A 15229-nucleotide genomic window follows, 5' to 3' on the forward strand; every position below is an offset into this window, starting at 1 on the left:
CTCTGTCTCACTATTTTCATAAAAGATCTGAAAATAGTTTAATTTTAAAGTAAAATAAAAATGAAAAATGAGAAAGAAATAATTTAGCATTATCAGGATTTAGCAACCAACCAAAGTGTCTAGTATCATCATGAGAGGCTCTGATGCTATAGTTAATAAGACTTGGACACAACATCTTGAGAAGTATGTTGGGGAGACTTGTAAACAGACATATAAACCAATAATTATAATGCATTTGTCTATAAACATGGTGTGGTGATGGAACAAAATAGGGGAGCTGGTGGAAGGCAGTCAACAAAGGATTTTATCCAGAAGAAATGCTGAAATTAAGCCTAGAGTAGGCTAATTATGATGTCATCCATAAAGGAAGGGCATTCTGTTAATAGAGGAGGGAATGGCATATGCAAATATACAAGGGCAAAAATTATCGTAGCTTATTTAGGAAACTCCAAGAAATTCTGTCTTCTTGGAACAGAGGCAGTAAACCAGAATGAGAAAGATAAATCTGGTGAGGAGAGCAGCAGCCAGACCATGTACGGGACTATGAGCCATGCAGAGAAGCTTGCTTCTCCTCCTGTAGATAGAGGGCTTTCCTGGCGGCTCAGACGGTAAAGAATCTGCCTGCAATGCAGGAGACGTGGGTTTGACCCCTGGTTTGGGAATCTCCCCTGGAGAAGGGAATGGCTACCCACTCCAGTCTTCTTTCCTGGAGAATTCCATGGACAGAGGATACAATCCACGGGGTCTCAGAGTCAGACATGACTGAATGACTAACACAGCAAAAACACAGCATGTGGATAATGGGGAGTATTTGCAGGCTTATAAATAAAGGAAAAGAAGATCCAGGTACTACATAGTTTCTAAGGCTGAAATTTAGATTTAATTCTCAGATGCTTAGCAACCAAGACAAAAATGAATGCATCTTTGGTTTTGTGGTTGTGTTGTTGACCCAGGAGCATGGATATAGGCCTTTAGATCAGGACACCATCTTCATTAGTGTTTAGCTTTGAAACATTTAGCAAACACTAATACTGTGTTTAACAGAAGTGGATATTTTATGAGCTGCTTTATATTTGCAAAGCACTCACATGTATAATCTCTTATTTAATCATCGCAACCCTGTAGCATGTCCATTTTCTATTCCATTTTACAAATGAGGAAACTGGCTAAGAGATATCACATAGTAATTCAGTTGTAGAGTTATTATTCTAAATTCACCTCAGCCCGTATGCCTATCTAAATTTTGGTTAAGTGACTTAAAATATAAAAAATTCCTTTTGAGCCTCTTCTCTTGCAAAAGTGACAGCAATAATAATATTTTTCCTTGTAGTATTGGTGGGAACGTAAAAGGAAATAGTCATTGCAAAGAGCCTTGTACTTAGTACATGTTCAATAAATGACACCCTTTCCTACTTTCGCCCCATTCACATCCTACAGAAGCAAACATGGTTGGAAAACTTAGGACTTAAATTATTCATGATTTCTAGCACAGCTTTGGTGTTAAGAGTGTATTAAAAAGTAAAGAAATTAATAGTTTTAGCTGACAAAATGGTATTTAACAATGAAGTTCATTACCTCACTTCTAACAGTCAGAGTCTTTTTTTATTGTGATAACTGACTCTGGGACCATCAAAATAACCCTGTGAAAGTAAATCCCACTGCCTCCAAAATAACTCTTTCCCAAAAAAGAATCACCTTTTGAAAGTACATGTGGTTACTTTCTAAAATAAAGCTTTCATTTTCAGTCCTTCCTTAAATTACTACATTTTAATAAGGATGTAAAATAAATACTAATAAAGTGATAGCTTTTCAAGTCAATAAAAAGGAAATTTCTGTGTGCTTAAGTAGTATGTCTTGAGAATCACATCATGGCAAGATATGTCCAGAGCTGGGAATTAGAGCAAGTCTTTCAGAGTAAGGCACAGACTTTTTCTCAACATTATACTTAGCATTGTCCTGTTTAAAAACAAACAGAAGACTTTTTTATTTTCAAATGTATAATGCTTTTTAAGCCACGCATTTGTGGTGGATATTATCCTCTTTTGCCAGTGTTTTGTAAAGATTTTGCAAAGATGCGGGTGTTAAGCTGCAGAAATTCCAAGTCAGACTCAAAAACCTCTTTTTCATATTGTTGTATAATTAAATTGTATTCTTCTACTGTGTTCTTCTAAAATGGCTCACTTTCCTCTTGTTACAAAATATTTATGGACTTTTTCTGTATTTCCTGGTTTTGATGATTATTGACCAAAGAGATGTCATTAATACAATGTGGAGGGTTAAGTCAACATCTCTTACATAAACTTGAACTATTATAAAATTGGTTCTTCTTGTTCTGTTTGAAGACACTTGTACAAGGTATTTTTGATGTATGTGGATTAATCAATTCTGTGGGCTTGCAAAAACCTGCAAATGTTTACAGATACTAACACTAAATGTTATGTAAGATGCAAGACAGTCCCTGGCTTGAAAAATCTTTTGATGCTGTTGGGGAAGAGTTGGAGGTGCACATGGTCCAAAGCTCAATTCTTTAATATAACATGTAACTAGGGGCTAATTATATAGGGAAGGCTAGGGATTTTTGTGTATCAGAGAGTAGACAGATCAGAGAGGTTATAGAGTTTATGAAGAACTTGGGCTTTGCAGGCTGAGGGATCAGTGCAAGAGGCTCTGCTGAAGGAGAATCAGCAAGCCTGAAAGATTAACTGGCAGAGAGGGGCAAGGAAAGCAGTGAGACAAATAGTACCGACCAGTTTGTATTAATATAAACAGAGGATGGGAAGGGGAGTCATGTAAGGGGAAAACACTTGCAGGCAAGTCTTTACTTTTGAAAAAGAGTTTTCCAGGATCGGAAAGACACCAAAGCTTGGAGCTCGGATGAACAGGCAAACCCTTTTTGGGGGACTAGTACTCAGCAACTTATACACAGTGGAAACTTTAAGGATAGATAATATCTCAGAATATTGTGGTGGCCTTCAGTTCGGTTCAGTTCAGTCGCTTAGTTGTGTCTGACTTTGCGACCCCATGGACTGCAGCACGCCAGGCTTCCCTGTCCATCACCAACTCCCAGAGCTTGTTCAAACTCATGTCCATAGAGTCAGTGATGCCATCCAACCATCTCATCCTCTGTCGTCCCCTTCTCCTCCTGCCTTCAATCTTTCCCAGCATCAGGGTCTTTTCAAATGAGTCAGTTCTTCACATCAGGTGGCCAAAGTATTGGACTTTCAGCTTCAGCATCAGTCCTTCCAATGAATATTCAATTGATTTCCTTTAGGATGGACTGGTTGTATCTCCTTGCAGTCCAAGAGACTCTCAAGAGTCTTCTGCAACACTGCACTTCAAAAGCATCAGTTCTTTGGTGCTCAGCTTTCTTTATGGTCCAACTCTCACATCCATACATGACTACTGGAAAAACCATAGCTTTGATTAGATCGACCTTTGTTGGCAAAGTAATGTCTCTGATTTTTAATATGCTGTCTAGGTTTGTCATAGCTTTTCTTCCAAGGAGTAAGTGTCTTTTCATTTCATGGCTGCAGTCACCATCTGCAGTGATTTTGGAGCCCCCTAAAATAAAGTCTCTCACTATTTCCATTGTTTCCTCATCTATTTGCCATGAACTAATGGGACTGGATGCCATGATCTTAGTTTTCTGAATGCTGAGTTTTAAGCCAGCTTTTTCACTCTCCTCTTTCACTTTCATCAAGAGGATCTTTAGTTCTTCTTAGCTTTCTCCCATAACGGTGGTGTCATCTGCATATCTGAGGTTATTGATATTTCTCCAAGCAATCTTGATTCCAGCTTGTGCTTCATCCAACTCAGCATTTCTCATGATGTACTCTGCATATAAGTTAAATAAGCAGGACAATAAACAGCCTTGACGTACTCCTTTTCCTATTTGGAACCAGTGTGTTGTTCCATGTCCAGTTCTAACTGTTGCTTCTTGACCTGCATACAGATTTCTCAGGAGGCAGGTCTGGTTGCCTGGTATACCTATCTCTTTAAGAATTTTCCACAATTTGTTGTGATCCACACAATCAAAGACTTTGGTGTAGTCAATAAAGCAGAAGTAGATGTTTTTCTGGAACTCTCTTGCTTTTTCAGTGATCTAACGGATTTTGGCAATTTGATCTCTGGTTCTTCTGCCTTTCCTAAATCCAGCTTGAACATCTGGGAGTTCACATTTCACATACTGTTGAAGCCTGGCTTGGAGAATTTTGAGCATTACTTTGCTAGCATGTGAGATGAGTGCAATTGTGCAGTAGTTTGAGCATTCTTTGGCATTGACTTTCTTTGGGATTGGAATGAAACAGTGGCCACTGCTGAGTTTTCCAAATTTACTGGCATGTTGAGTGCACTTTCACAGCATTAGGCCTTAGAGAATTTCTATTTATAATGCATTTATTTGTTACTTCTCTTAGAAAACTGCTTCAGTAGTACACAGAAAGATGGCTAGTAGCACTGTAGTATTAATTTTCTCTGCTAAAGTCCTTATTATCACAAATTTGAATGCTTTTAAAGATTCTTTAGTATTTAAATATTTATTTTAAGATATGGCAGCAAAATTCTTATTTACTTAAAAAATATTCATACCAAAATCCCTATGTAAGAGGTAGGTGGTTCTAAATTTGTGAGTACATGAGCATAGAATTTTCTGTTTGCTGTCTTCTAAATACAGAAATATAATATATATAATGTGCATGTATTATTATAAAATATTTGTATAAACTATATATACAAATATTCTATGAACAGAACATCTGAAGGCTAGTGTAAAGTATACTAATTGTAATGTAACTTACATATGAAAGTAACATGATATTATTTTTTACCCATTTTAAGTGCAATGTTAAGTAATGGCTTCTTAGGTGCATGTTCTGTGCCTGTTATGGATGAGCTCATATTCAGATATTCTTTGTAAAAGAGCTTTGAATACAGCTTGGTAAAATGCCTCTCATTTCAACCATTGGAATAAAATGTATCACATCATTGTCCAGCCATGTCTGCCTGTCAAATGAAATATTATTTGTAAGGCAACAAACAAAAAGCCTCTCTCAGCATGTGCAGTTTTACACTTCGGTTTGTAGAAAGGAAGACCATGTTGAAATCATTTGAGGTGTGGTATAGGGTAGTCAGTCTCGGAAATCCAGTGGGAGGGTGCCCAGCACATCGTTACCTTTCACGCATTGTTTTTCAGGAGATGGCTGAAATCAGTCATCTCGCATATGGTTTGAAAAAGGCTTGTCTTGCTGGCAAGCAAACTGTTATTTAAGTATACAATCCACTCTACTACTGAAACAGTTTTGCCAAACTTATCCAAGTATTCTCACATGCTTAAAGATGGTATAAATATCATTTATTGCTAGCAGTTTTCTTCAGACTATATGGAATGTCTTCCTGCTGCCTGATCTAAGTGTCCCAGTTTACATTATGGCCTTTACTGCCTCTGTTTGATGGAGTGATCAGTAAAAATTTAATGACACTATAAAATAATAAAAATGTCATTAATTTACCACGGATCTTGGATGCAGTGGTTGTAAAGTTACATTAATAAACAGAATATTTTTTACAACAAAAAGCATTGTTACGTGGGAACGTATAAATAACACACATAAATTTAAGAGCAATTTTACTGTTAGCACACACATTATTATGGAATAGCCAATAAGTGTATAAAACATAGTATATAAAATTTTATTAAAATATACTGTGCACATCAAAAATTCAGCTTTTATCTAAGTGCAAAGAAAAGCCATTATTGTGTGCTTACTGTTTCATTGCTGTTCTTTCCCCATATCACAATTTTACATTTGTTGCCAGTAAGAGGAAGTTGATTTTTTTTTCCCTAGATGAAAACAAACCTCTTATTTTTTAGCTACCCCAAATTCATTCTCTCTCTCCACCGATGCAAAGACAGAATTGATCAATCTTGCTACGGTAGAAGGGAAAAGTTGCTAATCTAATGCAAAGTTAAAAATAATGCCTGAGGAGTTGAATGGTTTGTTCAGTGACTCTAGAAATAAGGGATAATAATGCAGCAGTCTATCTGTCATCAGTGAGGCTACCCCGTCATTGACTCTGATAATATGTGAAGATGATGGATGCTAGCGTCTTGTGGCTTGTAACATTTAACATTCATCAGCTCTCACTAAAGGGGGCTTTATCATTTAAATATCTTTATTTAATATGCAACATCTACCTCATACATCATAATTTCAAAGCACTTAGAGAGCCAACAGTCCTACAACACAGCAGAGCTGACTTTAATTTTTTTCAATAACTTTTATGTTGCCTGCATGTTTGTGACTGACAATGCATAAGTAAGTGTCTGATCATATCGCTGCATGTAAAATGCACATTTCACTGTCATCCTGAAGACTGGGGATTTTTCCTGCCTGGGGGGTTGAGATTAAAATTAGCATTGAGGTGTTTTGTTTATATCTCCAAAATATCTACTTGGGAACTATATACTTCATGAAAACTTGTTCAAGTGCATGGAAAACTTAGAGTTAAGAGCTTGCCACCCATCGTCTGCATTTCCGTATGGGGACATACCCATTGGCTCTTAATGGCCAGAAGTTGAGGGCCTCTTGGAACTAAAGAATCTTTAAACTTCTCTCTGTGCCCATGTCCACATCCTGTATTTACTAGGCTCATGTTCAACCTCACTGGTAAAATCTTTGCTTAGCTCAGCTGCCCTGAGCTAACTTGTAGACATAGAGCCTCTTATCTTATGGTTATGTGGCTGGCAAATAAATATTCTGAGCTATTCTTTGAAGAAAAGAAGGAAATCTTCTGGGAGACTAGGTAGAAATTTATATGAAAGGGCATGGCTTTGCAGGGTCCTTCTTTAATCTCAAACACAAATGCTTAATATTACCAAATATAAAATGCAGCCCACTGCCCAAAACAATTTTTCTCATTGATTTATTTTCTGCCTATTTAACAAGTGTTTCATGGGATATTCTTCCTTGACTTCTATTCTGTCAAAATATTGATATTTTATAAGGAAACTATCTCTGCTGTAGATTTTTTTTTCAATGAAGTCAGAAAAATGTATGACTTCAAAGACACTGAGAATGTGTTGTTGAATGGTCTGAATGTTTTTTGTTATGATTAAAAACAAGCTGATACTACTGAATTGTGAGTGCACTTCATTTTTTATAAAAGAAAAGATATTATCATCATGTAAGCTTTGTTGTCTTAGGATTTTACAAACCATGGCATGTAATTTTCCCTCTTCTCTTTCCTTGTCAAAATATTGATATTCTTTCAGGAACTTTATGATTTTATTTTATTTTTTTACTGAGAATATTTTCCGGTAAAATCAAAGAGAATGAATGACTAGAAAGATACTTGAAATATGCATATTGATAGATAGCATGGTCTGTTGATTTTCAGAGAAAGTTGTTTTTCCCCCCATGAAAATACAGCTAAAGGTTGTTCTTCCAAGAAGATTGCAGGTGTCACATCAAAACTCCTTTTGCATTTAACATAGGGAAAGCATTCACATGCAAATATTTGAAATGCGAAACAATGTGATAAAACAAAGGTTGAATATTTTGCTGTCCCTGGTACTCCTCATCTTCACTTTCTTTTGCTTCACATCATGACAACCAAAAGTGCTCCTCAGTAATCAAAATTGGCTGATTAAAAGCAGCTGTCCTCCCTGCAACAATGTGTGTAACTCCCGTATGGCTTGTGGTTGCTTTTTGTTGTGGCCTGCATCAGGATAATTTGTTCTTGTGCAGCAGTGTTGTCACATAAGATATTGGGGAACCATACTTAATTTGCTTTTTATTTTCACTTTTTTCAAAAATAAGTGTCCTGTTTCAGAGGTTTCCCCACATACCACTTTTGTTAACTAGTTAGTATTACCCAGTTGGGGAAATTCATGATTATAATTTTGTTGCCATCTTTCATAGAAATGGTGCTAGATTAAAGCAAGGTTTATACTGTATTTTCTTCCAACATAGATTTCAACATTACATGATGAAGGGGAACTGGAAGACTTCCTGCACAATTTGACTGATGGGAATTAATTATAGAAATATAATGATATTCAAAAATAATCATATTAGAAAGCACAAGTGTAGTGAGGCTGTACAAATGAGACACAGCCTCTATCAAGTAATTGTATGTTTGCTCTTTAAGAATATTTCCAAGTTTCTAAACATCTTACAGAAAAGAACACTCAGAGTGTTTCCATCTAATGCCGAACATGCTCAGTACAGAACTAGGTCATTGAACAATAGACTGAACAGCAATCAGCACTCTACTGCTGCATAATGCATTAAGTATAACATGCAGAAACCATTCCCGGAGCTGGGAGCTGCTATTTCATGTCTGTAAATTCAAGCTGACATGACATTTAATATTGTTTCATAGTAATGAACAACAAGGTTTCATTCATTCATAAGCACAACACAAAGCCAAGTTTGAGTCTGGAGAGAAACAAGGAGGAGAGAAGGAGACACGTGCTGTTTTTCTGCACACAAGAACACCATGTTAATGCTGGTCAATGAGCTCCCTGCTACTGATCCAGAGAGCGACAGAAGGAGAGTTCATTGTGATGCTTCAGACGACTGCTCCTAGAAGGACAGGTTAACAAGTAAAACACCTTTGGGTTTTCCTAGTGTAATGGCAGAAGTGTTTAACTTTCCTGACTCAAGGGCTGGCCGGGAGTGATGTGCTGCTTCTCACTTACCAGGAAGTTACAGTTCAAACTCCTGAACAAAATACAGTATCAGTGCCCTCATCTAGTCTGCCTGCTTTGAAATATTTGTTTTTGAAATCTTCTTGCCTAAAATTCTGATTTGTATTTTTCCAGGAGTACCAATGCAAACTATGATCTCTAAATGGGAAATCTCCCCTCCCCGTTGAATAACAGTATATTCTAATGGAAACTGCTCTTTCAAATTTTGTGCTTTTGGCTCACACCTTTCAATTGCATTCCTTCTAGATGACTGGAACAAATCCAGCAGAGAGAAGATGTGCAGTACAGCCCTGGCAGGTTTCCTGCCACAGATGTCCTTTCCTTAGAGCTACTATGGTCTAGGTGCTGTCAGCACTGTTGGTGCCACAAACAGGCTTTAGTGGAATCTTCCTGAAAGATTTTCTGAGTTCCAGTTGGTCAGAAATGATGTTTGTAAATTCAAGTTTCATCCATTAAGCAAGGTAGAAATTGGAAGGGAAAAGTGGCTGCTTTGGAAGCTAGAATAAGTCTCTGGTTATTCTTTCCTCTAGGAAAGAACACGCTTTGAAAATTTGGGGCCCCAGTTAACAGGAAAGTCAAGTGAAGATGGAAAGCTGGGCCCAGGTGTCATCGATCTTACCCGGCCAGAAGATGCAGAGGGTGAGTGGCTTTTCTGTAGCTCTTTTCTGCTGCCCTGTGTGTCTCTAAAGGTGCACCCGAGTTAGATAGAGGATCTTTATGGTCTTTCTTGGAAGTAACCAGATCAATTTTCTTGGCAAAACAGAAGAAATGCTAGTCTTCATTGTATGTTACAGTTGAGGAATTTGAAATTCATGTAGATCCTGTTACTGAACACATAGCAAAAAGTACTTTCTACATTCCATTGAACAACAAAATTCTGGGTTTCAACCACCTCAAGACTTCCTTATTTATTTTTCTTTTTAGGGACAAATTTACAAAGAAGGATTTTTTTTTTAACCCCCATATAAGTGATTCCCAGGTACAATCAAACCCTTCTGGAAACTAAATGATAGTATGAAGCAGATCTGGTGTAAAATTAATAATTGCTTGGGCAAGGCCTAGCCTGTGTCTGGATACTAACCTTTACGAAGTCTTTTGAAAGTCTGGATGGTAAAGACCAGCTTTACTCTCAATGTGTTTACCCCCAGCAGTATCAATGCCTGTCCACTTCTTTTTCCTTTTTGTTTGTTTTAAATGCACAAGCAGCGAATCAGCAGAAATTGCTCCCCAGAGGCTGAGTACAATTTATGAGTTAGGTCAGCACTTCAGTAGTAATGTCGCCTGGTTATTTACTGAGTCATCACAGAGTAGGGACTGGTTTTCCCTTTAGCTGTGCCTTTGGCAGAATCCCTCCCACCAGTCAGGGAAGATTAATTTGTTCTCTTCAGAGTAACACAATACTTCACCCATCTCGGGTCCCAGCTAAAGTCCTTTAGTTTGAAGGGAAGAATCTTACTGTTATCCCTTTTACTGGTATGATTTCTTCCAGGACCCTAATCCCTTGAAAATGTATAAAGACTTTTCATAGCACCATCTGATCTAGGCATGGCTTTTAGTGATGGTTGGAGCCATCCTGGGCAGTTCAGAAATCCCTGGCATGAGCACTAAGGGAGGGGTAGTATCAGACATTAGGAAGCACTTCAGAGAGTCTTCAGAAGGCAGGTTCTTCATACCAGTACGAGAGACTAATATTTAATGGAAGTCCTGGGGACAAGGTGTTAAACTCTGATTGGTTTGTGCCTGTATGAGAACAGGGAAGGAAGGACAGAGAAAGGAAGAGGAGGAGGAGCAGGAACAGAAAGGAGGAATAAAGAGGACTCAAAAGCAGGAATCACTCACTGTCTTTCATGAAAAATGAGCACTGAGAGCAGAGTGGCGCTGACATTTTTACAGGCACTTTGAGATACAGGGGTTTTTTTCCCTCCCTGGTGAGGACTAAGCTTCTGTGGTTTAGGGACTCAGTTATTCAGGTGTGGCCCATCTCAATTTTGTTGGAAGATGGTGCTGTAGAGTACCTCATTTTTGACCAGACACAATGAAATAATACTTTTCATCACTTTGGAGTATTCAGTCTGGTTTTTTTTTTTTTTTTTTTTTTGGTAGACTAGGAGTTAGAGAATTCTACCACCTTATCCTTGTTCTGAATTTTCTTAAAGTCATTCATCTTTCTTCACTTAGTGTCTTAACTGTGTTGTTGTTCAATTGCTCGGTTGTGTCTGACTCTTTATGACCCCATGGACTGCAGCATACCTGGTGTCCCTTCTTAACTGTACAATAGGTGTAAAGTCATTTGCCTCTCAGTAATGTTAATAATCTAATTGATGATATCATATGCTTGGTAAGTTAAAAATCATAGTCAGAGTTATTAACCATTATGAAAAGAAAAAATAAAAGGCTTAACTGTAGAGAAACAGATTATATAGAAGCTTCTTTGGAACTTCCATTCAATTCAAACACAGATTGTTTGGATTCAAGCTAATTTTCTAATTATTATGCTTTTTTTAAGCAAACATTTATTAAGCATTAATATTCCAGAGAACGTGCTAAGCTTTTAACCCAAATTTTCTCATTTAAATCATATACTATGTAAAGAAGGTATTTTTTTCCATTTTACAGATGAGAAAATTGAGGCTGAGAATAGTTAAGTAACTTGCCACAGGTCATATAGGTGGTAAGGGCAGAGGTGAGAGTTGATCCTAGGCAAACTGACTCCAGAACCCAAGACATTAAGTACTGTGCTATCCTGCACCCTTTGTATGTACAGATATATAAGTGGTGCCTTCATTTTCCTGAACAAACTCCTTGCGACCTTTCTCAGTATGGCCCATTTCCTCTCCCCTAAATATAGCAAGTCATGCCATGCGCCCGCTCTCGTGTTACACTGTCACACATAACAGCAATGCCTGATGAGTGTAATAGTAGAAGGCCTGTAGTGGCCCAGGAGCTTAAGGAGCGTGTGAAAACCTCCCTTCAGAAGCTTGCCCAGAGTTGCCATTGAGACCTCGTGTGCTTTTGGGGGACTGTGAGTTCATGAATGGAGTCAAGTTACCTGCTCTAATACCGAGAGAAGTGGAGCGCCTTTGTGAGGACTGCTGGGATGGGGAGCCGCCTTCTGCTGACTTCAGGATATTTTCTGGCATCTGTTCAAGCATAAGCTGATTGCAAAGCCTGCTGGAGTTTCAGTTCATATTAAAGTCAGAGTAGATAACAGGTACACATAATACTTTCTCCACTTTGCTAGTAAGAAGGAACTGAAGTGAAAGAATATTAAAAAATGTATTCACTCTTTCATTCAGTCTTGGTCAAAAAACAAACATTTCTTGAGTGCCTGTTCTGTGTGTCAGTCCCTGAACTACACAGTGGATAAACCGAAGGAAGCAAAACAAATATGTTCCTGACCTCTTGGAGCTTAAAGTATAGTGAAGGAAGACGGAAGATTAAAAGGGAAATGCATAGATAATAAGGCAGATATAATTATCACTGAGAAAAGTATTAAGAAGATCAAGACTGCTTTGTTCCCCACAGAGGTTCAGAGTGGAAGCTACTTAGGTAAGCTCCACTGGCAAGTGAGTTTAAGGTCTAGCTCAGGATGTCATCCCTTCTTTGTCCACACATGATCTGGCTTTGAACAGTTGAGATATTTTTCCAGCTTTATTGAGATACAATCAACATATAACCTTGGTGCAAATTTAAGGTATAAACTGTGATGATTTGAAAACACATATATATTGGGAAATGATTACCGCAATAAGGTGTAGCACCTCTATACCTCACAAATTATCTTTACTTGATGAGAAAATTAAAAACCTACTCTCTTAGCAATTTTCAAGTGTATAGGCAGTATTTTTACCTATAGTCACCCTGCCATATATCAGATCCCCAGAGCTTATTCATCTTATAACTGGAAGTTTATACTCTTTGACCAATATCTTTCCATATCCCCTTCCTCCTAGTCCCTGGAAATCACCATTCTGTTCTCTGTTTTTATGAGTGCAGCCTCTTTTGATTCCATGTATGCGTGAGATCATATAACATTTGTCTGTCTTGTCTGACATCATTTAGCATGTGCCTTCAAGGTCATCCATCTTGCTGCTAGTGGCAGGGTTTTCTTTTTTTATGGATGTGATATTTTTATCACATTCAAAAATATAAATGTATAAAGCAATCTCTGTATCCTTCATCTGCTCATGTGTATGTCCTGGCTATTGTGAATAATGCATAATGGCAGTTTTAAGGGGCTCTCCCCTTCCTCTGGGGCTTCACTGGTGGCTCAGATGGTAAAGAATCTGCCTGCAGTGCAGGAGACCCAGGTTCGATCTCTGGGTTGGGAAGATCCCCTGGAGAAGGAAGTGGCTACCGACTCGAGTATTCTTGCCTGGAGAATCCCAATGGTCAGAGCAGAGGAGCCTAGCAGGCTACAGTCCATGGGATTGCAGAGTCAGACACGACTGAGTGACTAGCATCCCTTCCTCTGCTTTCACCTCATTCTCCTGTGTGGCATCTGAAGTGACTAAAGTAAGCCTGGCTTCACAGGAAAATATCTGCCAGTTGTGAAAATGCCAATATCACTTAGTGAGCAATTTGTAGACCTGCTTCATAGCTTTGAGCATAGAAGCAGCAGGGAAAGGTCACCAAAGGAGGCAGCTGTGCGTGTGTATTAACCACTCATCAAAATCGAATGGCAAAACCGTAAGCCAAGAAAACAGAAATTAAAAATATAAAAGGCAAATGTCTTCAAAATTTTATTTTTAAAGTCCAGCTGTTATTTGGCTTGAATATGACAAGACAGCATTTCTTGTTCACCATGATATTTATAAAACTACAAATTCATAGTGCTGGGGGCTTAGGAAACATGTTTAAGGTCTTGTTATACTTTGGAGCTGGAGAAGGCAATGGCACCCCACTCCAGTACTCTTGCCTGGAAAATCCCATGGACGGAGGAGCCTGATGGGCTGCAGTCCATGGGGTCACGACTGAGCAACTTCACTTTCACCTTTTACTTTCACACATTGGAGAAGGAAATGGCAACCCACTCCAGTGTTCTTGCCTGGAGAATCCCAGGGACAGCGGAACCTGGTGAGCTGCTGTCTATGGGGTTGCACAGAGTCGGACATGACTGAAGCGACTTCGCAGCAGCAGCAGCATACTTTGGAGCATTTGATGGCTTTGTTTGTATTGAACTCACAAAATTTGTTAGCTCCTATGTAGGGCATGTAAGGAAGAAAGGACTCAATTAATTGAGTCTGTCACCATGTATTAAGAATGACAAACAGATGTTTAATTTTTTATGGACTTTTCATTTGGCATTTCCCCTCTGCTTGTTCTCCTTAGACAAGAGTGCAGTTCTTATCCCAACTCTATTAATTTCAGGGTTGCAAAGTATAGTAGAAAGGGCTCTGGTCTGGTTATTGGGAAATTTGGACTAAAGTCCTTTGCTAAATAGAGGCAAATAATTGACTAATGCCTCTGGGCTTAACTTTATCTTTTGAAGGACGTATGTTGGACTCTATTATCTCTAGTGGTGTTGCTGTAGGTGCCGCTTCAGTTGTGTCCTACTTTTTCCAGTTCCATGGACTGTAGCCCGCCAGGCTCCTCTGTCCATGGGAATCTCAGAGGCAAGAATACTGGAGTAATTGCCATGCCCTCCTCCAAGGGATCTTCCCAACCCAGGGATCGAACCCACGTCTCTTATGTCTCCTGCATTGGCAGGGCAGTTCTCTACCGCTAGCGCCACCTGGGAAGTCCTCCATTATTTTTAGGGTCCCCTCCAAATGCAAGATTGCTATTAGGGCCTTCATGAAACAGAATGTGTTTCTTATAAGAAAGGTGATCTGTCCACAATAGCTTTCATTTAGTTTTGCTTTCTGTTTTTTTCAGCGAAATAAAAGGGAAGACCAATACCTTTGGGAGTGTATTTGCTCCACTTCCTGAATTGAATTTTTGAGTCCCTTGATCTTTTCTGTTAATGAGAAGATCTCTCTAGTAGTATTTCCCCGTTACTTTCACAGGTGGACGCTCCCTTTCTCTTTCCCTCTCTTCTCCTTCTCTTCCCCCAGCAACAATAGTGGTAGCTTGCCCTCTTTTTTTTTTAATGTATTCTTTATATTCTGTTTCTTCTCTCTCACACACCTTTATTTTTTCTGTTTTTTTTTTTAAATAGCTTAGATAAGAAAACATTCTTCTAACACTTCCTTTAATTCTTGAATTTAATTACCGTGTCCCAGTCGCAGAGGCAGGCCACACCTCATTTTGACGTGGAGCATAGAAGAATATGAGCTCTAAAAGGGATGAATGCAGAGTGATTATCATTAGGCAGGCTTTTGGACCCTGGATTGGAAATGTAATGATGTGCTGTCCTCCACGTATTAGAAACTTGCATTGATTTGAATGGAAATGGATGTGTGCACCAAGAATAGCCCCTTTTAGAAAACAGTTGCTCTCAGATTTGCTTAGAAAGGTTTTATAGATTTGTACTGAATTTGTGAGTTGGATCCCAGCCAAAATGGCCTTAACCTTCTG

The 15229-nt window shown here is 38.5% G+C and overlaps 1 protein-coding gene across 4 annotated transcripts in view; it reads left to right on the top strand.

The window, feature by feature from the left end:
* SOX6 (SRY-box transcription factor 6) overlaps positions 1-15229 on the top strand; it is a 408021-nt gene that overhangs the window by 356084 nt on the left and 36708 nt on the right. For all 4 annotated transcript variants that reach the window (XM_068988346.1, XM_068988348.1, XM_068988347.1 and 1 more), the window contains one exon: positions 9241-9349. In XM_068988346.1, coding sequence (XP_068844447.1) covers positions 9241-9349 — 109 coding nt within the window. The remainder of the gene's footprint in view (positions 1-9240; positions 9350-15229) is intronic.

Source organism: Capricornis sumatraensis, chromosome 16 (assembly GCF_032405125.1).
Source record: "Capricornis sumatraensis isolate serow.1 chromosome 16, serow.2, whole genome shotgun sequence".
Classification (NCBI taxonomy): domain Eukaryota; kingdom Metazoa; phylum Chordata; class Mammalia; order Artiodactyla; family Bovidae; genus Capricornis; species Capricornis sumatraensis.